Source organism: Pipra filicauda, unplaced genomic scaffold (assembly GCF_003945595.2).
Source record: "Pipra filicauda isolate LSUMZ 115617 unplaced genomic scaffold, ASM394559v2 scaffold16_size7369187_pilon, whole genome shotgun sequence".
NCBI classification, from domain to species: Eukaryota; Metazoa; Chordata; class Aves; order Passeriformes; family Pipridae; genus Pipra; species Pipra filicauda.
This window is the reverse complement of record NW_024104207.1, coordinates 6,130,489-6,156,576: the sequence shown is the minus strand read 5'-3', so window position 1 is coordinate 6,156,576 and position 26,088 is coordinate 6,130,489. Positions and strand designations below refer to the sequence as shown.

The 26,088-nt window shown below is 40.0% G+C and overlaps 1 protein-coding gene across 18 annotated transcripts in view; it reads right to left on the bottom strand.

Annotated features, from left to right (window-relative positions):
• Positions 1–26,088, bottom strand: part of GTF2I (general transcription factor IIi) — a 104,082-nt gene that overhangs the window by 58,315 nt on the left and 19,679 nt on the right. For 12 of the 18 annotated variants that reach the window (XR_005562907.1, XR_005562910.1, XR_005562896.1 and 9 more), the window contains 13 exons: positions 20,348–20,491; positions 19,821–20,004; positions 19,593–19,621; positions 18,053–18,101; positions 17,319–17,362; positions 15,897–15,974; positions 14,527–14,586; positions 12,990–13,052; positions 11,166–11,267; positions 7,669–7,734; positions 5,857–5,958; positions 2,361–2,426; positions 1,166–1,267 (listed from right to left, as the gene is read on the bottom strand). Coding sequence is in view for 2 of the 18 variants with exons in the window: in XM_039379513.1 (XP_039235447.1) it covers positions 1,166–1,267; positions 2,361–2,426; positions 5,857–5,958; positions 7,669–7,734; positions 11,166–11,267; positions 12,990–13,052; positions 14,527–14,586; positions 15,897–15,974; positions 17,319–17,362; positions 18,053–18,101; positions 19,593–19,621; positions 19,821–20,004; positions 20,348–20,491 (1,089 nt within the window). In the remaining 16 variants the exon portion in view is untranslated. The remainder of the gene's footprint in view (positions 1–1,165; positions 1,268–2,360; positions 2,427–5,856; positions 5,959–7,668; positions 7,735–11,165; positions 11,268–12,989; positions 13,053–14,526; positions 14,587–15,896; positions 15,975–17,318; positions 17,363–18,052; positions 18,102–19,592; positions 19,622–19,820; positions 20,005–20,347; positions 20,492–26,088) is intronic. The other 6 variants (XR_005562900.1, XR_005562903.1, XR_005562905.1 and 3 more) reach the window with 4 other exon arrangements.

The following is a 26,088-nucleotide window of genomic DNA, read 5'->3' as shown; positions in this document are numbered from 1 at the left end:
AGCATCAGAAAAGTTTAAAAAAAAATAATAAAAAATTCTAGCACGCCACAGAGTGGTGTAGTTTGGAAGATTAAAACAAAACCAAAATCACAAAAGACAACCTCGTGGAAATATGAAAAGGGAAATGTGGTTGGAGAAGAAGAACAACTCCAACTAAGATGACACCTTTTCAAATATTTCAGTAAAAAAACCACAAACGATTACGTTAATTTATTCTCACAAAAAACATTTCACATCTCTAATCTTCTAACAGTGTTTCCACATCTGTTCCTTCACTGCAATCCGAACACTGGTGGCTTCCTTTATACATATCAGGTAAAAAACATATACCTGACTATGCTGTCTACAATAAAAGTAGACAGATGAATGGGCTACGTGTCCAGAAACCAAAACAAACCAAGGAATAAAGGAGAGGTAAAGGACTTCCAAAATAACCCAGGGGAAGCATCTTTGACCAGAGTAACCACGGCGTGTGGATGCATTTCTGTGGAGAACTCTACATAAGGGATCATGAAAGAACACCACGAGAAAGATCCCAGCTTTCTGTGTGTCCATTCACGTGCTCACTTTGAAGAACAAAAAGCAACAGAGGTAGCCTATGATGATGATTATACTCCGGCAATACATCTACAAAGAGCCCTGAGCTCTTAAATGAATGCTTGCACTGGTGTGTCTCGCTCCTGCAGCATAATATCTTTTTATAAAACCAAGCAGAGAGAAAAAATATGCTTTACTTTTATCTTACTGTAGGGGTGGTACCCTTTCAGAAGAATTTGTAACGAGGAGTTAGAACTCGTTTTCCCTAAGAAAGTCCCTCCTGCCCAAGAGTACATTTTAAAAAATAGTTGGATGTTTTCCCTTCCCTCCACCTTTTGCATTCCAGACAAAAAGCTGCAGTCTCTCTCTCTGGGCTGAGGAGAGAGAAACCCTCATGGGTGTCACAGGCCTTGCTGGCGGTGAGCCTGAGGGGAGGAGGCCTGAGAAGAAAACAAGCCTGGCAGAGATCAGGAGGCAGGAGTTTCTCAGGCCCAGCATTTTCCTCAGCTGGGGCAGATTTTGCTTTGTAAGATTTTGTGTTCTTGCCTTGGAAATAAACCTTTTTGGGATCCTTCCAATGCCTTGGCATTTTGGGGGGATACCTGCGTGTATCTTACTCTACACTTACCAACAGTGCACTTTTCAACTTTTCTTCTCCCAGAATTGCCAGCTTCATTAGTTGACCTAGTGCGTTTTGTTCTCTTGTTAGGGGGCAGATAGTCATCATCATCTTAAAGAAACATAAAAATTGAACACTGGTTCAATGTCCACACAACTCATGTGCAATGCTGGAACTGCTTTGAATTTCAAAGCTCTAATGCAAGTATTGGACAATGAACAGACAATCAATTTCACATAAAGAACAGCAGGTACCCAGGAGTTCGCTTCGCAAGAATAACATGACATATTGACACTCTTTGTACCTATGCAGTTGTGTTATATTTCGTCAGAAAAAATCCCTTCAGAGCATTTTTACTTTTGCGGAAAGGCCTTTACGGATACACAGAACTTAATGACTCTTCTCTTATTACCTCTTCTGTTGAGGTAATGTAAGAGTTTTCTATTGCTGGATGACAAAAAGTAATAGTAATGCCAGAAATGTCCTAAATGCCCCTGCCTATTTCCTAGACTGCTAATTGGGTGGTCTCAATCCTAATCGAATTCCAGAAGCAAGCACTGCAAAGCCACTCGCAGAAGTGCTTTAAAGCAGTCACAGGACATGTAATCCACAAACACAAGAAACAGAGCTGACTCCCAACCAAGATCCTAGACTGAAAACAACAGCAACACTGGGCAGTGGCTTTAGTGCCATTCAGATGAGAAAGGCAAGTGGCAAGTACAAAGGTTTTTCTCTTGTATTTATCGCTATGAGGCAAATTAATTGAGGCTTCACTTATGCCACCTGTGACACAGCCCTTCTGTTCTGGTACAGTTCTTCCCAGAAGTTAGTGTTAACTAGAAATTTTATATAGCTACAGTGTGCTTACAAAACAATGTGTTCTTCAGAATGAATGAAAGTTATAACATCCCGTGTGTTCAGTGAGTATTCTTCATTACCAACACTTGAAATTAACGTGAAAGATGCAAACTGCTGCCAGGCATCACTTCAAAACCAGCCCAGGAAGTCCAATATCCTTCAGCATATTGTGGCTTTATAAAACTTCTGGACTAGATCTGTTTACCAAGCAGTGCACAGTCCATGCTGCAGTCAACACTGGCACATCAGTTTGTGTATTCAGTGACAAGTAACCCAGGCACTGGAAAGCATTTTTTTGGATATAAAAATGCCCAACAGACTGAAATCAATGAACCACTGAACTGACCTTCTTCGTTGGAGAACTCAACCTCAGAATCCTCACTTGTTTCTGACGACTCATGCTGGGAGGAAGCTGAAAGGGAAAAACAGGGCTGCTGAATGATGGACACAGAAAAGGGCTTTTTAAACAAACACTCCACGATTCTGCAATTAAACTAACATTTGTCAGAGAAACCCCTGGCACTCACTGCAGGCAACAAAAGCAGAAGCAAAGATATTTTACCAAAAGCCTTGAAGCAATTCCAGACAAGGGTAAGGAGGTGAGGATTACACTTGCTAAACCACGTGTGCAGCAGTGCAGAGTTGGTGGCAAGGACAGCAGGAAATCCCTTCTTCTTGGCTTAGAAGGATTAATACAATCATAAATATTTTTCTGTTTGTTATCAAGGATTACTGAAAATATAAACAAAGGCTGTGTGCCACCACAGATTATGCATTTCTTTACCATTTACACAGCCTCTGGCTGTTGCACTATAATGACCACCATAACAGGCTGCAAGGCCAATAATGAAACACGGGAGGGAAATTCATGATCACAAAGGCTTTTGTTGGGGCCATGTGCACCAACAAAACAAACAGGATTAGGCCTATCAACACTCGGTGTGAGAAACAGCAATTTATATTCAACTGCAGTAAAGTTTAAAAAACTACAGGCAGCTAGATCAGAAACTGTACCAACATTAAGTAGCAGGGTATGAAGGAACGTGTTTTACTTATTCTGGTACAGTAATGCTGCACTTGTGCATTTTCAAGAGCATCTGCTTTCAGATCTCTGTAAGATGGAGTATGATATCGCTTTGGGAGCAAGTCGGAAGGAATCTCTGTTTCAAAGGCCCTTCACGTGATGTTGTCTATAGTAGACGTTCAGCAGCATCTCCTGAGATGCCTTAACTGGAGTATATTTGAACTATGTCAAACAGATCATCCTGTCCATGGAAAACAGAGTATGATGTTTTGCTCTAATTCCGAGTGAGTGCTGGGTAGATAACTACCAAATGCAAAGTACAACAAAACGAAATAATTAGGTGGTCTTTCTTCTAGTAGACAGGAACAAAAAGTACGGTCATGTCCTAGTTACAGAGGCCTGGACCTGTCTTGGTTGACAGAGACCCTGTCAGCAGCCTGGCAATTAGTGACGAGGAATTTAAACAACTTTTAGGAAATATTTACTGTAATGCTGGACGGAACAAACGTAATGCAGCCCAGACCAAAGGTCACCAATCAAAATGTGTAGAGTGTCACCAATAGCATGTCACAGCATGCACAGTGTCTTCAGTGTCACCAATAAGAGTGTGTGCAGTGTCTTCTGTATTACCCATTAAAGTATATACAGTGTTTTATGCTTGAGACTTTTGACCAATTGTGTTGTGGCACGATAGTGTACAAAGAGTATAAAAGAAACACCTGAGAGCAATAAACAGCTTCCTGATCACCTTACAACTGGACTATGTCTGATATCTGTGTCATTTTGGCCATTCCGACTTTATCAGCAACATGGACCTGTTTATCGCCATCTGGGTATAACCAAAACACTGTATTCTACACCCTCTATGTCATTTCTAATGGACTGGTAATAGTGGACCGTTTGCAGCAGCTGCCCAGGGCACACCTGACACCTCAGGCTACAAACTGGGTGTTGAAGAACCCTGAGATGCAGGTGAGTGATTTTTTGTCTTCACACTAGTGACTCAGCTGTGATAACTCCCCTCCAGGGAGGCATTAGCACCTTCACACCCAGCCTGAGAGGGTCATCTCTGCTATTGGGCCATAAGGGATGGGAATAATAGGCAGCTGCAATGACCTAGGCCATCAAAGATTCCAAAAATATCCCAGGACTCAAAGAGTTAAATCACCCATTGTGAAACTTCCTGCCCTGGAGGATGTACTAGGCATTCCCACCTGAACCTGAGAATATATAATCCTCCGGCTTTGGGACTTCTGGTACCACTCTTCGGTGGACAAGAGGAGGACAAGAACATCAACAGGACTGTGACTGCCACTCTCAACAAGATGGCAGTCATTACTTCTGCAGAACTGCGACCATCATCTGGACCAACAGGCTTCCTTTCCTTTTACTTTGCACCCGGGGGGGCCACGTGGTAACAGCAAATGAACACCGTTCTGTTCTTGTCACAGGGTGCTGGGTTATACAGCTGCCTTTGGGGGGTAAAACCAGTTTTCGCTCTATCATTCTATTTATTGTAATCTTTTTAGTAAATTGTAACTCTGACTTGTAATCTCTCTTGAGTTGGGTTCATTTCTCCTGCCGGTTTACTTTTAAACCAGCACAGGTCACAAAAATAACTGTCACATCAACTGACTGCTTAGAACACTTTGAGAGCATCAGAAAAGTTTAAAAAAAATAATAAAAGATTCTAGCATGCCACAGAGTGGTGTAGTTTGGAAGATTAAAACAAAACCAAAATCACAAAAGACAACCTCGTGGAAATATGAAAAGGGAAATGTGGTTGGAGAAGAAGAACAACTCCAACTAAGATGACACCTTTTCAAATATTTCAGTAAAAAAACCACAAACGATTACGTTAATTTATTCTCACAAAAAACATTTCACATCTCTAATCTTCTAACAGTGTTTCCACATCTGTTCCTTCACTGCAATCCGAACACTGGTGGCTTCCTTTATACATATCAGGTAAAAAACATATACCTGACTATGCTGTCTACAATAAAAGTAGACAGATGAATGGGCTACGTGTCCAGAAACCAAAACAAACCAAGGAATAAAGGAGAGGTAAAGGACTTCCAAAATATCCCTGGGGAAGCATCTTTGACCAGAGTAACCACGGTGTGTGGATGCATTTCTGTGGAGAACTCTACATAAGGGATCATGAAAGAACACCACGAGAAAGATCCCAACTTTCTGTGTGTCCATTCACGTGCTCACTTTGAAGAACAAAAAGCAACAGAGGTAGCCTATGATGATGATTATACTCCTGCAATACATCTAAAAAGAACCCTGGGCTCTTAAATGAATGCTTGCACTGGTGTGTCTCGCTCCTGCAGCATAATATCTTTTTATAAAACCAAGCAGAGAGAAAAAATATGCTTTACTTTTATCTTACTGTAGGGGTGGTACCCTTTCAGAAGAATTTGTAACGAGGAGTTAGAACTCGTTTTCCCTAAGAAAGTCCCTCCTGCCCAAGAGTACATTTTAAAAAATAGTTGGATGTTTTCCCTTCCCTCCACCTTTTGCATTCCAGACAAAAAGCTGCAGTCTCTCTCTCTGGGCTGAGGAGAGAGAAACCCTCATGGGTGTTACAGGTCATGCTGGCGGTGAGCCTGGGGGGAGAAGGCCAGAGAAGAAAACAAGCCTGGCAGAGATCAGGAGGCAGGAGTTTCTCAGGCCCAGCATTTTCCTCAGCTGGGGCAGATTTTGCTTTGTAAGATTTTGTGTTCTTGCCTTGGAAATAAACCTTTTTGGGATCCTTCCAATGCCTTGGCATTTTGGGGGGATACCTGCGTGTATCTTACTCTACACTTACCAACAGTGCACTCTTCCACTTTTCTTCTCCCAGAATTGTCAGCTCCATTAGTTGACTGGGCACTTTTTGGTCTCTCGTTAGGGGGCAGATAGTCATCATCATCTTAAAGAAACATAAAAATTGAACACTGGTTCAATGTCCACACAACTCATGTGCAATGTTGGAACTGCTTTGAATTTCAAAGCTCTAATGCAAGTATTGGACTGGGCTTATCAGGGCACCAAACTGTGCAACCAATTACTTATGTGAGAAACTTTAGAAAGCTCCTCTTCCTACCCCTGTAGGAAGTACCTGTGCAAGACAGACTCTGTAAGGCACAAAACAGCAAAAAGCACAGCTGCTTCTGTACTTCCTAAGGAAAACAACATTGTGTTTTGAAACATGACTGCAAACCTCACAATCATAAAATGACCATGCAACAGCAAAAGGAAATCAGGAAATAAACTGCGCAGATATTGACGACATTTTTTTTATCTAACTGGAAGTAGTACCCTTCCACTAGAAAGTCTCGCAACAACAGCACCTAAGTTTTGTCTTGAAGAGCTCAAAGGTGCTAAAACCAGTTTTGAAACACTGTAAAACTAATGGACGCAAATGAAAACTCATGTAACAGGTCAACTCCACCTAAAACACACACACATGGACAGACAGGAAAACTGCAAATGCAGGAATTTTTGGGTGAGCTGCTACTCAGCCAGTCACTTCTCAATCCAACCCTATCCTCCTTAGGTTCCTGAGCTAGGAAGACTGTCCAATTCCCAACACCTGCGACCTTAATGGAAAATGAACCATTTCAACACACCAAGACAATCAATTTCACATAAAGAATAGCAGGTACCCAGGTCACTAAGGGTATAGTTCACTTTGCAAGAATACCATGACATATTGACACACCTTGTACCTATGCAGTTGTATTATATTCTGTCAGACAAAACCCCTTCAGATCATTTTTACTTTTGCGGAAAGACCTTTACGGATACACAGAACTTAATGACTCTTCTCTTATTACCTCTTCTGTTGAGGTAATGTAAGAGTTTTTTATTGCTGGATGACAAAAAGGTAATAGTAATGCCAGAAGTGTCAGCTTCTGTCCTAAATGCCCCTGCCTATTTCCTAGACTGCTAATTGGGTGGTCTCAATCCTAATCGAATTCCAGAAGCAAGCACTGCAAAGCCACTCGCAGAAGTGCTTTAAAGCAGTCACAGGACATGTAATCCACAAACACAAGAAACAGAGCTGACTCCCAACCAAGATCCTAGACTGAAAACAACAGCAACACTGGGCAGTGGCTTTAGTGCCATTCAGATGAGAAAGGCAAGTGGCAAGTACAAAGGTTTTTCTCTTGTATTTATCGCTATGAGGCAAATTAATTGAGGCTTCACTTATGCCACCTGTGACACAGCCCTTCTGTTCTGGTACAGTTCTTCCCAGAAGTTAGTGTTAACTAGAAATTTTATATAGCTACAGTGTGCTTACAAAACAATGTGTTCTTCAGAATGAATGAAAGTTATAACATCCCGTGTGTTCAGTGAGTATTCTTCATTACCAACACTTGAAATTAACGTGAAAGATGCAAACTGCTGCCAGGCATCACTTCAAAACCAGCCCAGGAAGTCCAATATCCTTCAGCATATTGTGGCTTTATAAAACTTCTGGACTAGATCTGTTTACCAAGCAGTGCACAGTCCAAGCTGCAGTCAACACTGGCACATCAGATTGTGTATTCAGTGACAAGTAACCCAGGCACTGGGAAGCATTTTTTTGGATATAAAAATGCCCAACAGACTGAAATCAATGAACCACTGAACTGACCTTCTTCGTTGGAGAACTCAACCTCAGAATCCTCACTTGTTTCTGACGACTCATGCTGGGAGGAAGCTGAAAGGGAAAAACAGGGCTGCTGAATGATGGACACAGAAAAGGGTTTTTTAAACAAACACTCCACGATTCTGCAATTAAACTAACATTTGTCAGAGAAACCCCTGGCACTCACTGCAGGCAACAAAAGCAGAAGCAAAGATATTTTACCAAAAGCCTTGAAGCAATTCCAGACAAGGGTAAGGAGGTGAGGATTACACTTGCTAAACCACGTGTGCAGCAGTGCAGAGTTGGTGGCAAGGACAGTAGGAAATCCCTTCTTCTTGGCTTAGAAGGATTAATACAATCATAAATATTTTTCTCTTTGTTATCAAGGATTACTGAAAATATAAACAAAGGCTGTGTGCCACCACAGATTATGCATTTCTTTACCATTTACACAGCCTCTGGCTGTTGCACTATAATGACCACCATAACAGGCTGCAAGGCCAATAATGAAACACGGGAGGGAAATTCATGATCACAAAGGCTTTTGTTGGGGCCATGTGCACCAACAAAACAAACAGGATTAGGCCTATCAACACTCGGTGTGAGAAACAGCAATTTATATTCAACTGCAGTAAAGTTTAAAAAACTACAGGCAGCTAGATCAGAAACTGTACCAACATTAAGTAGCAGGGTATGAAGGAACGTGTTTTACTTATTCTGGTACAGTAATGCTGCACTTGTGCATTTTCAAGAGCATCTGCTTTCAGATCTCTGTAAGATGGAGTATGATATCGCTTTGGGAGCAAGTCGGAAGGAATCTCTGTTTCAAAGGCCCTTCACGTGATGTTGTCTATAGTAGACGTTCAGCAGCATCTCCTGAGATGCCTTAACTGGAGTATATTTGAACTATGTCAAACAGATCATCCTGTCCATGGAAAACAGAGTATGATGTTTTGCTCTAATTCCGAGTGAGTGCTGGGTAGATAACTACCAAATGCAAAGTACAACAAAACGAAATAATTAGGTGGTCTTTCTTCTAGTAGACAGGAACAAAAAGTACGGTCATGTCCTAGTTACAGAGGCCTGGACCTGTCTTGGTTGACAGAGACCCTGTCAGCAGCCTGGCAATTAGTGACGAGGAATTTAAACAACTTTTAGGAAATATTTACTGTAATGCTGGACGGAACAAACGTAATGCAGCCCAGACCAAAGGTCACCAATCAAAATGTGTAGAGTGTCACCAATAGCATGTCACAGCATGCACAGTGTCTTCAGTGTCACCAATAAGAGTGTGTGCAGTGTCTTCTGTATTACCCATTAAAGTATATACAGTGTTTTATGCTTGAGACTTTTGACCAATTGTGTTGTGGCACGATAGTGTACAAAGAGTATAAAAGAAACACCTGAGAGCAATAAACAGCTTCCTGATCACCTTACAACTGGACTATGTCTGATATCTGTGTCATTTTGGCCATTCCGACTTTATCAGCAACATGGACCTGTTTATCGCCATCTGGGTATAACCAAAACACTGTATTCTACACCCTCTATGTCATTTCTAATGGACTGGTAATAGTGGACCGTTTGCAGCAGCTGCCCAGGGCACACCTGACACCTCAGGCTACAAACTGGGTGTTGAAGAACCCTGAGATGCAGGTGAGTGATTTTTTGTCTTCACACTAGTGACTCAGCTGTGATAACTCCCCTCCAGGGAGGCATTAGCACCTTCACACCCAGCCTGAGAGGGTCATCTCTGCTATTGGGCCATAAGGGATGGGAATAATAGGCAGCTGCAATGACCTAGGCCATCAAAGATTCCAAAAATATCCCAGGACTCAAAGAGTTAAATCACCCATTGTGAAACTTCCTGCCCTGGAGGATGTACTAGGCATTCCCACCTGAACCTGAGAATATATAATCCTCCGGCTTTGGGACTTCTGGTACCACTCTTCGGTGGACAAGAGGAGGACAAGAACATCAACAGGACTGTGACTGCCACTCTCAACAAGATGGCAGTCATTACTTCTGCAGAACTGCGACCATCATCTGGACCAACAGGCTTCCTTTCCTTTTACTTTGCACCCGGGGGGGCCACGTGGTAACAGCAAATGAACACCGTTCTGTTCTTGTCACAGGGTGCTGGGTTATACAGCTGCCTTTGGGGGGTAAAACCAGTTTTCGCTCTATCATTCTATTTATTGTAATCTTTTTAGTAAATTGTAACTCTGACTTGTAATCTCTCTTGAGTTGGGTTCATTTCTCCTGCCGGTTTACTTTTAAACCAGCACAGGTCACAAAAATAACTGTCACATCAACTGACTGCTTAGAACACTTTGAGAGCATCAGAAAAGTTTAAAAAAAAATAATAAAAAATTCTAGCACGCCACAGAGTGGTGTAGTTTGGAAGATTAAAACAAAACCAAAATCACAAAAGACAACCTCGTGGAAATATGAAAAGGGAAATGTGGTTGGAGAAGAAGAACAACTCCAACTAAGATGACACCTTTTCAAATATTTCAGTAAAAAAACCACAAACGATTACGTTAATTTATTCTCACAAAAAACATTTCACATCTCTAATCTTCTAACAGTGTTTCCACATCTGTTCCTTCACTGCAATCCGAACACTGGTGGCTTCCTTTATACATATCAGGTAAAAAACATATACCTGACTATGCTGTCTACAATAAAAGTAGACAGATGAATGGGCTACGTGTCCAGAAACCAAAACAAACCAAGGAATAAAGGAGAGGTAAAGGACTTCCAAAATATCCCTGGGGAAGCATCTTTGACCAGAGTAACCACGGTGTGTGGATGCATTTCTGTGGAGAACTCTACATAAGGGATCATGAAAGAACACCACGAGAAAGATCCCAACTTTCTGTGTGTCCATTCACGTGCTCACTTTGAAGAACAAAAAGCAACAGAGGTAGCCTATGATGATGATTATACTCCTGCAATACATCTAAAAAGAACCCTGGGTTCTTAAATGAATGCTTGCACTGGTGTGTCTCGCTCCTGCAGCATAATATCTTTTTATAAAACCAAGCAGAGAGAAAAAATATGCTTTACTTTTATCTTACTGTAGGGGTGGTACCCTTTCAGAAGAATTTGTAACGAGGAGTTAGAACTCGTTTTCCCTAAGAAAGTCCCTCCTGCCCAAGAGTACATTTTAAAAAATAGTTGGATGTTTTCCCTTCCCTCCACCTTTTGCATTCCAGACAAAAAGCTGCAGTCTCTCTCTCTGGGCTGAGGAGAGAGAAACCCTCATGGGTGTTACAGGTCATGCTGGCGGTGAGCCTGGGGGGAGAAGGCCAGAGAAGAAAACAAGCCTGGCAGAGATCAGGAGGCAGGAGTTTCTCAGGCCCAGCATTTTCCTCAGCTGGGGCAGATTTTGCTTTGTAAGATTTTGTGTTCTTGCCTTGGAAATAAACCTTTTTGGGATCCTTCCAATGCCTTGGCATTTTGGGGGGATACCTGCGTGTATCTTACTCTACACTTACCAACAGTGCACTCTTCCACTTTTCTTCTCCCAGAATTGTCAGCTCCATTAGTTGACTGGGCACTTTTTGGTCTCTCGTTAGGGGGCAGATAGTCATCATCATCTTAAAGAAACATAAAAATTGAACACTGGTTCAATGTCCACACAACTCATGTGCAATGCTGGAACTGCTTTGAATTTCAAAGCTCTAATGCAAGTATTGGACTGGGCTTATCAGGGCACCAAACTGTGCAACCAATTACTTATGTGAGAAACTTTAGAAAGCTCCTCTTCCTACCCCTGTAGGAAGTACCTGTGCAAGACAGACTCTGTAAGGCACAAAACAGCAAAAAGCACAGCTGCTTCTGTACTTCCTAAGGAAAACAACATTGTGTTTTGAAACATGACTGCAAACCTCACAATCATAAAATGACCATGCAACAGCAAAAGGAAATCAGGAAATAAACTGCGCAGATATTGACGACATTTTTTTTATCTAACTGGAAGTAGTACCCTTCCACTAGAAAGTCTCGCAACAACAGCACCTAAGTTTTGTCTTGAAGAGCTCAAAGGTGCTAAAACCAGTTTTGAAACACTGTAAAACTAATGGACGCAAATGAAAACTCATGTAACAGGTCAACTCCACCTAAAACACACACACGTGGACAGACAGGAAAACTGCAAATGCAGGAATTTTTGGGTGAGCTGCTACTCAGCCAGTCACTTCTCAATCCAACCCTAAGGATACTCCTTAGGTTCCTGAGCTAGGAAGACTGTCCAATTCCCAACACCTGCGACCTTAATGGAAAATGAACCATTTCAACACACCAAGACAATCAATTTCACATAAAGAACAGCAGGTACCCAGGTCACTAAGGGTATAGTTCACTTTGCAAGAATACCATGACATATTGACACACCTTGTACCTATGCAGTTGTATTATATTCTGTCAGACAAAATCCCTTCAGATCATTTTTACTTTTGCGGAAAGACCTTTACGGATACACAGAACTTAATGACTCTTATTACCTCTTCTGTTGAGATAATAAGAACTTTTCTGTAAGAGTTACTTTATTGCTGGATGACAAAAAGGTAATAGTAATGCCAGAAGTGTCAGCTTCTGTCCTAAATGCCCCTGCCTATTTCCTAGACTGCTAATTGGGTGGTCTCAATCCTAATCGAATTCCAGAAGCAAGCACTGCAAAGCCACTCGCAGAAGTGCTTTAAAGCAGTCACAGGACATGTAATCCACAAACACAAGAAACAGAGCTGACTCCCAACCAAGATCCTAGACTGAAAACAACAGCAACACTGGGCAGTGGCTTTAGTGCCATTCAGATGAGAAAGGCAAGTGGCAAGTACAAAGGTTTTTCTCTTGTATTTATCGCTATGAGGCAAATTAATTGAGGCTTCACTTATGCCACCTGTGACACAGCCCTTCTGTTCTGGTACAGTTCTTCCCAGAAGTTAGTGTTAACTAGAAATTTTATATAGCTACAGTGTGCTTACAAAACAATGTGTTCTTCAGAATGAATGAAAGTTATAACATCCCGTGTGTTCAGTGAGTATTCTTCATTACCAACACTTGAAATTAACGTGAAAGATGCAAACTGCTGCCAGGCATCACTTCAAAACCAGCCCAGGAAGTCCAATATCCTTCAGCATATTGTGGCTTTATAAAACTTCTGGACTAGATCTGTTTACCAAGCAGTGCACAGTCCATGCTGCAGTCAACACTGGCACATAAGACTGTTTATTCAGTGACAAGTAACCCAGGCACTGGGAAGCATTTTTTTGGATATAAAAATGCCCAACAGACTGAAATCAATGAACCACTGAACTGACCTTCAATAGTGACCTCGACCTCAGGATTCTCACGTGTTTGTGATGACTCATGCTGGGAGGAAGCTGAAAGGGAAAAACAGGGCTGCTGAATGATGGACACAGAAAAGGGTTTTTTAAACAAACACTCCACGATTCTGCAATTAAACTAACATTTGTCAGAGAAACCCCTGGCACTCACTGCAGGCAACAAAAGCAGAAGCAAAGATATTTTACCAAAAGCCTTGAAGCAATTCCAGACAAGGGTAAGGAGGTGAGGATTACACTTGCTAAACCACGTGTGCAGCAGTGCAGAGTTGGTGGCAAGGACAGTAGGAAATCCCTTCTTCTTGGCTTAGAAGGATTAATACAATCATAAATATTTTTCTCTTTGTTATCAAGGATTACTGAAAATATAAACAAAGGCTGTGTGCCACCACAGATTATGCATTTCTTTACCATTTACACAGCCTCTGGCTGTTGCACTATAATGACCACCATAACAGGCTGCAAGGCCAATAATGAAACATGGGAGGGAAATTCATGATCACAAAGGCTTTTGTTGGGGCCATGTGCACCAACAAAACAAACAGGATTAGGCCTATCAACACTCGGTGTGAGAAACAGCAATTTATATTCAACTGCAGTAAAGTTTAAAAAACTACAGGCAGCTAGATCAGAAACTATACCAACATTAAGTAGCAGGGTATGAAGGAACGTGTTTTACTTATTCTGGTACAATAGTGCTGCACTTGTGCATTTTCAAGAGCATCTGCTTTCAGATCTCTGTAAGATGGAGTATGGAGATGGAGCCACACTCATGGTTTTCTTTACAAATATAAAGGAAAAAAATATACTACAGTAAAATGTCAAAAGAAACTTTTAACTCTAACTATGCAATGTAAGGATTTTCACAAGGTAAAATCCAGAGGTATAATGTTCACATGAACAACTCACAGAAGACTCATTTCCTGAATCTAAAAAATTCATGGCAGCCAGAGCACTCTGAGCTTATGAAGAAATTAACATGCTGAAATGCAGGTGTGTATTTTCTGGTGTCTGGAAATAGGGAAAGCAGTATCTTTAATACAAACTGTATGAAGCTGAAAAAAATTGAACAATTTTGGGGTAAATGTATTTCAGCTATTGCTGAGATGCAGTAAGGAATTGCTTCCACTAAACACAGACTTCCCATTTACTTTTTTCTGTTTGTGCCCATTCATCTCACACTCAACGGAGAGAAATGATCAAGTTGGACTCACAATTTATAAGCAGACTTTTATTAAACTTAATAAGCAATTATTAAACAGATCGAATTTCTTGAGAAACATATCTATTCACACAAATCACTAGTGATAAATCTGATGCTCGGTCCTGAATTTATAAAAGGAAGAAATAAGATTCCCTTCTATATGTTTCTCTACTTGAACACCTGGAAATTAAAGCAACTGAAATTTTCACTTCTTTTGATGTTTTAGTTCCAATACCGTCACTCTTATTGGAAATCAAGGGTTCACATATTCAATTTCCAAAACAAGAAAAATACAACTAAAAGATCTACCTGTGTAACTTTTTGCAAGACTAGATTTTTCATCCATGTCTGATGTCTTGGAAGGGCCTGCTTGGGAATAAAGAGAAGGGCTTTTAAAAGGTGTCTCACAACAAACAAATAGAGAAATTTGCCAAGTAACTCTTAATTTCATATACTATATTCTCATTTCATACTTTCTGTAATGCTGAACTTCGGAAAGACTGTGTTAAATATTAAGTATCTATAAGTCCTTACTTACCTGGTTCAACAGAATAAAAATGTTGAGGGGCTACTGTCAGGTGTGTGCATTTCTTGGACTACTGAACAACCAGACACTCATGCAGAACAGTAGGCTTTCATTTTTTTTGGTGTTAATGAACTAATTTTAAAACACAAAATGTTGATGTTTCTGCCCTTTTTCAATGAATTTTTTATCAGCTTTATCTCTTTCCTGTTTGTAAAATTTATATTCCTAAGGAGTATTCTTTGCCTTTCAAATTTCTACCTACATTAAATACATAAATTCAGAGAGATTAAAATAACTTATGACACTGTCCAAGGCTGTTTGCTTTTCATAATAACAGCTCTTTTGAACGCTACAGACAGATTGGTTAAAAGGGGCTGGTGCAGAAACCAGCATACAAATGACACTTAACTGATTAAAGTAACACTCCTAAAATCCTACCGTTTAATGCTCTGGTTCTCCTGCAGCTACACTGGAAGGATGAGCTGTAGGCTATTTTTGCAAAAACTATGACCATTTGCTTTATTTTGTAGCATGTCTCTGCAAAGGTAATACTGGAACACACCTCAGAATAACTGCAGTTTTTGAAGGTTCAGTTCCTGCACAGCACCACCACGCACACACAAACCCCTATATGACTCCAGAGTTTATAGCTCTCTACAGTTTGGACAACCTTTGGCTTGAATCAGAGTGGTAGCTACTCAAAGAATGAAGAGGAAGCTGCTTTACTCCAGGGAAGTTGGCATGACTTGACATGGGAATATCTCTTTTAACTCAGAGCACCCCATCACTTCTACCAATCTACTCAAATCCCCCCTTCAAATCCACACTGCTTAGACTTCACTATGGAAGTATATTGTATAACTGGGATTTTTCAGCTCAGATAAATATGCCGCAGAACAATGGGTACTATTTTGTAAGGACGCAATTTCAGAGCAGACTCCCTTCAGATGGCATTGGGTTACGCTGCGGGATATTTTGGCACTCTTCAGAATAACTTAAATGATAGGCAGAATGGAAATGCTGTATCCTAACAGAGCTATGTAATTGCGTGTTTAATGACCAAAAATAAGTAAATGGAGAGGTGTGGAGAGAGTAACACTTATGCAACCAACCCTTTCATGAGATAAACACATATGAAAATTACTATCATTACCTGGGATATTAAATCTACAGTAGTCAGGGTCATCTGATTCCCCCTTCACTGGTACTGTTGCCGTTTCCGAAGAAATTCCTGTATTAGCAACAAAGGAATGAAATATGGAAAACAGTAATAAGCAGATTCTTACAAAACCCAAACAACAGCACCCACCAAGATCCTTGCTGGTCTCTGTCAAAAAAAAAGAAGAAAAAAAGAAGAAAAGACACTACACATTTGTTGAGCTAAAACAATGGTAAAAAAGTGACCTGCTGGTTTCTTATGTTTCAGTCTGGTCACCCTCCGAAAGGATCCAGGATTAAATGCTTCCCTACAAACTAAATGTGTCCCTGCAGATGCTATTTCAGATCTGAAGATTTTTTTTAAATGGGCTCCTTCCTTTTGCATGCTACCACAGAAAAAGAATATATTTTACTACTCATCGTGCTGAAAATACTCATAGACTGCTCCTGCTCACTTCTCTGTGCAGACAAGTTCAGATACAGCCTGCATCAAACTGTACTGCTGACAGAGCAACACATACACCCCCTCCATAAGCCTTGACAGCATTCTCTAAAATGTTTTCAAAACTTTCTGACAAAAGAAAATGTGTAGAAAGCAGCATAGGAAAGAGCTGGGACTGACTTGGCAAAAAGTTCAAGTTAACCCTTTGTGTATGTCAGGCTAAATGTTAACAACATAGGGTTCCTAAACCACAAATTTAAAGTTGTGAAGCACAAAGAACTAGATCAAGAAACTGGACTACATACAAAAACTTAATTCTTATAGGAAAGTGAGCAGTGCAGCCCAACCCAACAAAAAGGAAAGTCACCACCTTATCTTCCAGCACACTTGCTGCCTCACTGACTTTAACGAGGTTATCCATGCCTTTACCTCACAGCAGACTCTTAAGCATTGCTCTGCCACAGATCACAGTGGCTAGGGGAATCATCTGTTATCTTCAAGGCAACTTAGGAACGGGTTGGCAATTTTTTAATAACAAATAACACATCTTGGTATTTATTTATTTATTTCCATTTTGGCTAGAAAATGGACATTTTGTTATTTTCAATATGTTAGTAATATTAACAAATAAACAAAGTTTTTTTGTTTCCCATTAGGGACAAAGATATCTTGAATTAGAACAAACTCAAACAAAACAGAGGAATTTCCTCTTTTCTAAACTACTTAAAGATAAATTATTTTAGTCTACAATATATTACAAATTTCCTCCCTCTTGAGATGGAAGCATTTAGCTAGGGTTCAATATTTGATAAAAACTCCAACCGAAAAGTGGAGAGTTTCAAGGAAAAAAAAGGGTTTTCCATCTCACCAAAGATGTCTTTTTGCTGCTTTTGTTTATTTAAGCTTCCTAGCTTTGCTTAAATTCAGATATTTTTATTTTTTTTTTTGCAAATAAGGGTAAAATTTTGAACATACCAGAATCTCCGCTTGGCTCCATTTTCACTTTAATAGGAGGACAACTACAAAAATAAACAAATCAAGCAGATTGACATTATCAAATACAAACATCACATTTCTGGGAAGTTCCTCAAGCTTTACAACCTGTCAAGTAAAATCAATCTCCCAGAATTATTTCCAACAAGAACACAAAAGTAAAAAACTGCATATTGGCTTATCTGACTCATATCATGCGAATTGCCAGGAATCTCCTATCCCTACATTTTTGGGGGCATACAAAATATTCAAATTATGTTTAGCATTTAATGAGAAGCAATCACAGAAGCACAGAAAATTAAGGCCTGTTTTCACATTAACCAATTTTTTATGTATTCCAACTATAATATCTTCATTTACTAACCAAAAAAATTACTTTTGTTTTTTTTCAAACTGAGGAGGGGGAAGGAAGCAACTTGACATCTGTTCCCCCTGTTATACCATAAAATGCGGCAAACTTATCCCTGACTGACAAACTGTGAATTAAGAACACTCCGTGGGCTAATTAAACCACAGAGACACTTTGCCATTTGTTTAACTTGTAACGGTTTCTCCATAAATAATGGTCCAAAGAAGGAGAAGATGTTTTTATAATGCCAAGCAAACAAAAGTTATCTAAAGGTCAGCTGGGCAGAAAAAGCACACCAAGAGAAAGATAAACCACATGAAAATGCATAGTTGATACAAAAAAGAAAGCTACATTATTTTAAGTTTACCTTCCACCCAGAGGTATAACTGAATGTGAAGCATCTGTCATATGAGCTCCTGAAAGTTAAAAAACAGTATTTGAATTTCCTGTACTCCATTTACTTTAAATCATCATCATGGCTGGGCTTCGCGAACGAAGATTTGGGAAGGCTCTATCCACATTTGCTACAGGCACGCTGGTGGCTTATGAGGCCAATACAAGACAGACATATCCGATTGCAAAAGGCACAGCAGAAAGACTCCTTAGATGGTGTATTCTGCAATACACGGTTCTTTCTGCGTTGCCTTTTTTCCTCGAGGGTGATCCTGCGAGTGTTCTCGAAGGAGACAGCTGCGTTATAGATGGTGTGTCTCCAGGCCTCCCGATTTGAGGCCAGAGTAGACCAGTTATGGTGATCAATATGGCCAAGGCTGAGATGTTGTTTCAGGGAGTCATACAAATTGAAAATACAACATTGATTTCACAAAGCAAAAACCTGTTTATATTTTACAAGCACATGTGCATATTTTCTGTATTCACAGATAATGAGAGAAAGATCTCATTAAACTACCTTAATAATCTATAAAGCAACACTAATATAAAATCTATTCAGATGCGCATAGTAAAATGCACTGCTGTCTTTCATGATGCTAAGTGAAAATCTTGGGAAACAAGGATAAACAAGTCTTTCACCTAAACTCTGTTAAAAGAAAATGATAGTTTCATATAGATTAAGTTTAGTCCTAATTTACAGCTAGACAGAAATAACTTATATTTTTAGAATGTCATTCACCACATTGAAAACCTACATTGCATTTTCAATAGAACTATATTGTTACCAGAATCTTTGTAATTTCCCAATCTCTAATCTTCTAACTGAGCACAAACAACACATTTTTAATTTTACTAATCAAGCATCAACTTCCATCTGTTTCACCTAAGAAATTAAACTCTTCTTTTTTGATTACATTCCTATAGAGATTGCTTCATCCTTTTCTTAAATGAATCCTCATATATATTCATTTAGCAAGTAAAGCAACATGATCCCATGAAAGGAACAGAAGGGATTTCTCCTAAGTTAGAATTGAATCTTTTAGGATTTTACAAAACTTACTCTAGCTCAGATTTTTTTGATATATAGAGGCTTTCATAGGAACTACAACACCAAGCCACTTCAGAAGATTAAATTAATTTTTATAATTAAATATAAATGCCAAAATCAGCTCTGTAGTGGAACATAAGCACTGCAAAGTTTTGGCATCTTCTAAAAATGCAATGCAGTCCTTTGCAAGTTCCATTCTCCCTTCCCTAGGATACTATCCAATCCACATTAAACTTAAATTCAGTAAACAGATGAAAAATTAAATAGAATGAATTTAATCTCTAATGACTTGCTCCTGGTAGAATGCATAAAGGAAAAGGTTGTAGCTTCATAAGTAAGGTAACTCACGGTCTAGAAATTTCTGCAGTTTGCTGCTTTATGGACATGACCAAATATTCTATCTACATTGCTATCTAAATTCAAATTGCAATCTGTTTCTGTTTAGTCTGAGTAAGCAGTAACTTACCTATGTGTTCCTCTGGTTCTAGGAAAGGCCTGTGCGGAAATATGGAAAGAAAAACTCAGCTTTAGCAAAAACATCATTAATTACTTGGTAGTGTAACATTACAGAGAGTGCATTCCTGTTTAAGAGAAACAGCCTGCAATGTAGCTATTTAAAAATTAAAATTAATTTTACTTAATTTAAGTACAAAACTGAATTGGACAGACTAGTGCAAAAGAGTGAGCAAATAACCTTTTGATAATAAACGAGATCCCTGACTTGTTTTCCAAAATCCATTTCAGGGTTGAAACATCGTAATTTGCTGGATTTTTAAACGCAAGTCCTTTGGGCAGGCCCTGCACTATCACAGCAGACTGGTCCCTCTGAATCTTCTCATATGGCACAGGTACCATCGTTGACGTTCCTAAAGCTTCACCTAGAAAAAAAAATAGAGGTCAAGATTGCTCAAGTTAGCAAAAGAATGAGTCTCGTAACTTTGGAGAGGACTGGAGCAAAAGTAAAGTGCAGATGCAAATCTCCTCAGAAACCAAGTGCTGCTGGTATTAACATGGCACTGGGTAATAATCTGAAATCACATCCCACAAAACACATCAAGAAGCAAATTAACCACTATATGTGTAGTTTTTAGAAACATCTACTAAAAGTTTCTAAAAATAGCAGTGTAGTTGGAAGGCTAAGATTGTGCAGTTTCTTCCTCCCAGCAGGAATAAAAACTTAGAAACCTAGAACAGCTCTTCAGAAAATTTTAAAGCACTCACCATAGCAAAAGCAGAAAAAGTCCTCCACAGACTTTCTAAGAGTCTCCACGTCTACAACATCCCCTGTGAGATTGTTTACCCCTGTTTCAGCTGGTGTAGTCTTCGCTTTCTGCAGTTCTGCAGCCCTGTCCTCTTCTGTAACACCTGGCAGTTATTTATAAAAAATAGACAAAAATAAAATAATAAAATAGGAAGTTATTCAAACTGCCAGTACCTAGTCCCTCCAGTTTATACTAGAGATGCTCAGGAAGGATTCGTGCCAGAAAATCCTAAGATCTTATTTGCCTTAGAAGCAAATACACATATCTATGTACATAAGCAATGAGCAAACTTGAATTTACACCAGAATAACTATATTCTCCTTACAACCTTTGTAAATATCACCCTCTGAGGATTAAGAATGATGAATTAAGAGACACGTCCAAGGAGACCTTTTTTTGGCATGAAGAAGTAGAAAACACTATTAGTCTCAGGAGAAGATAAAAATAAAATGCAAAACTGCCAAGAAAAGAAGGACCAACAGAGTCACCAGGGAAAAGGTAAAATGCCAGTGTGGAGGGTCCCATAGCTCTCTACTGCTGTGCATGACATCTTATGCAGCAATTCTGTTACATTCTGGTTTGTTTATGCTGTATGTGCTTCGCTGAAGTTTTTATAGAAGGGATCTGAGTTCTGCCACAACAGCTCTTGTCTCCTTCAAAGGACATTTTAAGTACATGCCTCTTACTGCCAAATAGGAGGAGTTGGAAACAAGCCATCATCATGCAGAATAGAGAGGATTTCAGCCCTACATCTGGTTCTAGTCTCTGAGCAAAAGTCATTGCAAAAGGAGTGAGGGAATAATAACACTTTCAATATTAAAAAGCAAATAAAAGGGATGGCTTCAGGTGGCAGCCTTTCTTTCTCGTCGTTCAGTTCTTGCAAAGATTTACTGAGAATCATCCAGCAAACAACAGAGATATGCTTGCCTACCTGGAAGGAAAGGCAAGGAAGATCTGTGTTCCTGTGTGCAAGAGCATGATCAATGCTGATGCTGTGTCATGACTTCCCCACGAGCCAGCACAGCAGTAAGCCTGACACACTGCGATGTGCATCACCAGGACTCTGACATCAGAATTCTACCCTGACACAAGAAAATAAACATCAGTTTGAACAACTGACTACAAATGGGCTGTGCTGAAGCAGCAATGCTTTTAGTAAAACCACATTTATCATCTTAAAAGCTCATATCTTCATTTAAAAGAGAATCTTGTCCTTCCTCTTCAGATCACACATCTGGCTTCATGCCCTGGAAACCCACCTCCATGCAACATTGAGCTTTCCAGCTCTTGAGGCCTGAAACTTTTGCTTTCTCTGCAGTATCACAGGGCCTATCAGAACACGAAAAATAACACAGAAGTGGGATATAATTATATACCTGTAATACAGGTGCTTAATTAATGACAGTTTTTAAGACTTGCCTGTGGACTCGGGGATAAGAGACACCAGTTTCCATTTACAACTCCATGTAATGTTGCTTTTCGAGTGGGGCCTTTTCCGTGTAAGAAACTGAAAATGCCTTTACTGCCATCAGCTTCTGAAAAGTGTACCCACACTTTTTAAAAATAATACACAAACCAAAATTAAAATGACAACACTACCCACTTCACACTAAAATGAAAAGCAGACAGAGAGATAGAGAAATTTTCTTTCTTAACTAGAAGAGAAATCCTTATTGGATTTTTTATTACATGATTTTTATCCATTTTCTTAAGCTTACATTATGCATCTGCCTCCCTAATCTCTCCCACATTCTTTGGCCAATATTAATCAAGTCTGACAAACAAGATCAATTTTCAAGCACAGCAAGATTTGTGAGAGCCTTGCACAACTGATCAAACGTAGCAGCCATTCACTCCTCCTGGCAGCACTGAAGGACACGTGATCCCTTAGAGGGTACACAACTTTACAGGTTCTGCTGAACCCTCGCTACAATTACTGGAGCCCACAGCAGGATTCAGGCTACCTTTGGAAGAGGGAGAGGGTGCCTGGGACATATGCAACAAGATCTAGTAGTAAAGAGGGATGAGGGGGCTGTATTTACAGGGTAAATAGCTCATGAAGGGCGAGGAATGGTTATATGTAAAAGAATAGCATTCTACACAGCTGTGAGCATACTGCAGGAGAAATCCAGTTACTCTGCAAAAACTCTTCTACATTCAGGAGGATTACAATTCCCCAATTCCCAACAATGCTCATTTTGCACTGAGAGTCCATATATACCTAAGTGTCTCTTATCTTCTTGTACTATCCAGGTGTGTTGGATATTCAGAATATCCTTCTCTCCTGGTCTGACAGTCCAGCATACCACTTGGCTGGAAAAGGAATCTCCCAGCTATCTCCATTCTTATAAAACAGATATAGTATAAAATGAATAGGCTGCTTTACAGAAAAAAAAAAAAATCCTCTTACAAGAAAGTTTATGATGGAACAAAAACATTTGAAATGATGAAATTTTAATTTGGTAATTTTTTCTTGTTGCATGTCAGCAATCGGACAGCTAAACCTTGACCTCTGTATGGGCAGATGCTATAGTTTCCTGCCTGAAGCAGCTGCTTATAATTTGATACAGCTCTCTTCATCACAGAGAACACAGCTCAGCACTTACTCTAAGGTCCACACAGTCTGAGTGCAGCAGACTGAAAGAGGCCATAAGTGTCTGTCTGCCAAGCACCTGACCCAGATGTAAGGGGAGAGCTGTGTTGGGAGAAGGCAGGCTGCATTTCCCCTGTGGAGCAGAGCATGCCTTGCTGGGTCACATTGTAGACAAGTGTCAAACCCAGCACTGTCCACATCTCACCATAGAGTAAGAAACCAAAAAATCAAGCTTCAGCAGAAAAATGAGCTGTCAGTCCCATGGCACATAAGGCATCTTGAAACATCAGATGATTTTTAATCAGGTGGTTTTTAATCCCCCAGGTAGAGAAAGCTAAGAAGTAATCATAAGAGTATGAATGTGACTCCTGCATAGGCACTCTGAGAGGCAACTTAAGGGCAACAATGATTTTGTGACAACGCTCACATAGATATATTTACTATGTGCTTAAGGAAAATTACTGCATGAACATAACTATGAGCAATGAAAGAGAGAAAGTAAATGTGTGTATGGCTAAAAGCATTTATGTTTGGTTTAGAATGCATCCACCCAGATCATCTGTGAGCTTTTTAAGACCACCACTGTAAAGTTTGTGAAATTGGAAAATATCCTCAAAGTAAAGAAAATTAATTTTATAATTATCAAACAATCACCTAATCCACAAGAAAAGCAAATCACCTGAGGCAGAATTTAAGAGCCATAGAATTTCAAAAAGATTGTCTGTCTCCAGTAATTTTCTGTTTGTTTTCGACTCCAAGGGATCAAGATGGGTGGCTTCTGGGAAAATGGGACTGAACTTTCCCTGTAAGTTTTTAAACCGGCTGTTAACTTCATACCCCTTAGCTGGCTAGGTAGTGACAGAACATGAAAGCTTTGGAGCAATCAAGCCACGCAACCCAGCTGTACAAGTTACCCAGCTCTGAAATGACCCCAGAAAAACACCAGGGAGCTCTGAGCTAGGCAGGGTATGGCTAAAGCTAAGGCTGCTGGAAAGAAAAGGCATCCGGACTAGCACATGACCCACAAGAGTCTTTGTTCCTGACATTTCTACAGGGAAGAGAGGTAGATGATGGAAGCAGAGAAAGCACTGCCACGGAAGAGAGGCAAAATAACTTGCATCTAACTATGTAGCAGAATTTTTGAAAATGCATGCTGCTTTTCGAGAACTCACTAAAAGGGGTGAACTGACTTGTAAAACAAGAGAAACTGCCAGTAATGTAAAACTCAGGAAAAGCAGATTAATTCACCCCTAATACCATGAGAAAGAGCTTGCAAGGGAAACTATAAGAAATGCCTGACTAGCTGGGCTGGCCATCATCCACTTAAGGTAAAGCCCTTTAACCAGTCCAGGAAGCTGGGGAAAAAAGAAAGGGCAAGTAGTAGAAAGCGGGCAGTAGTAGAAAGTAGAAAATAGCAGGCCACAAGGTCCAGCTAAATGATAGGAAAATTATTTTCATCGAGACTATTAATGTGGAATTCAGATTATGAACACATACTAATATGTGAAAAATATGCAGTACAGAAACTACATTATTTGCATTGCAAATGGTTAGGTAGAAGAGGATTGCAAGCTGAACCATTTAAGTGAGGTCAAATGGAGACAGCGATGGCAAAAAACCCACAGCTCTTACCGTAAGACAGATGGAGATGATTGCTTTGGATTTTATTATTTGCAACTGCAGCTGCTGGGTAAGTGCTACGAATATTATTTTTAAACTAACTGCTAAGCATATGATTTATTAGGAATAACCTGGTCAAATCTTTCATAGCAACATTCTGCAAATGCAAAATAGAAAGTAACTGAAACTTAAATCCAAAAAAAATTAACACAGTACAGTTAATTTATCAAGTGGTTACAACCACAACAGAAAAACTCCCCCAAAAACTAGGGGTCAGGCAAAAACAGATGCAAAATATGAACTAGGCTTCAGCGCACAATGTAAATACTTTAGGAGACTGGGAAAGCAGAATTCCGAAGTGCTGGTGGCAGACACAATGTCTGTAATAAAGTGTCCTAGCTTTCCAGTAGGAACATCTGAAGCGTCATGCTTTTTATTAAATAAAGATATTTCATAAGCTGTAGCAATCAGGGCACTCCAGACATCTTTGTACCACCCTGGAGAGATAGGGACCCCCAGAACTAACTCTCACTGCTAAGGTTTTACAGTCACACAGAGGCCTGAGCACAAGAGCAGAAGCAGGAAAGAAAAAGCCAGCAGTTACCTTGCCCACACCTCTCCCAAGAAAACGGATTAGGAAACGGTTCCCTATTTAATCCCAAGCAGAGACAGGCAGGTTAGCATTAACACATCACTAAACAGGCACGATGCAACCTGGTCATGTAAAAAGGACCAGAGAGAACAGTAACATAATCCCTTCCACCACCAGAGATGCCAGGTCTCAACTACCAAGTGACAGACATGGCAGGAGTAAATACATCATGTTTGCCAGCACAGTTAGTCAGAGTAATGGTGATAAGCTACAGTCAGAGTGGCCAGGAGCAGCCATTTATCTCTGCTGGTCTGAACCTTGACAGAAGTGTAAGTTATTCCAAGTCATTAGCTGCAAAAAGGGAGGTGAAAACTCAGGAACACAACTGAGAGCCACAGCTGAGTAAGTTCCCATTAACAGTGACTGGGAAGAGGCTGTTTCAGCAGATACTCAAACAGAACAAACTCTTAGCAGAGGTTTTTTTAAGGGGCCACTTCCAAATAGCTGCAAGGAAACTGGGTATGAAAGAAAGGTCAAGAGTTATAGAGGTGTAAACCAGCCCTGGCTTGGCAACAGGAAAGTATCTTGACAGTCACACCTTTAAAAAGCAACTATTCAATTATTTCCTTTTTTCCTGCTATGAATTCCATACAGCGTAACATACTTTGAAGTGCACTGGCTGACCAAAGCTAAAATAAGGATCACAGATACAGCCCCCATTTGCATTTAAAGTAGGTAACAGATCAGTGATGGCACTCCTGCAACTCCATAAGTGTTTTGTCAGGATTAGTTCTCCACCTGGCTCTTACTGGTTTTTTTGATTTACTATTTATGTCTCCTTTTTCTTCCAAAATATTCTGTAGCTTCAGGAGCGTAAAAGCCACAGAAGTCTCAG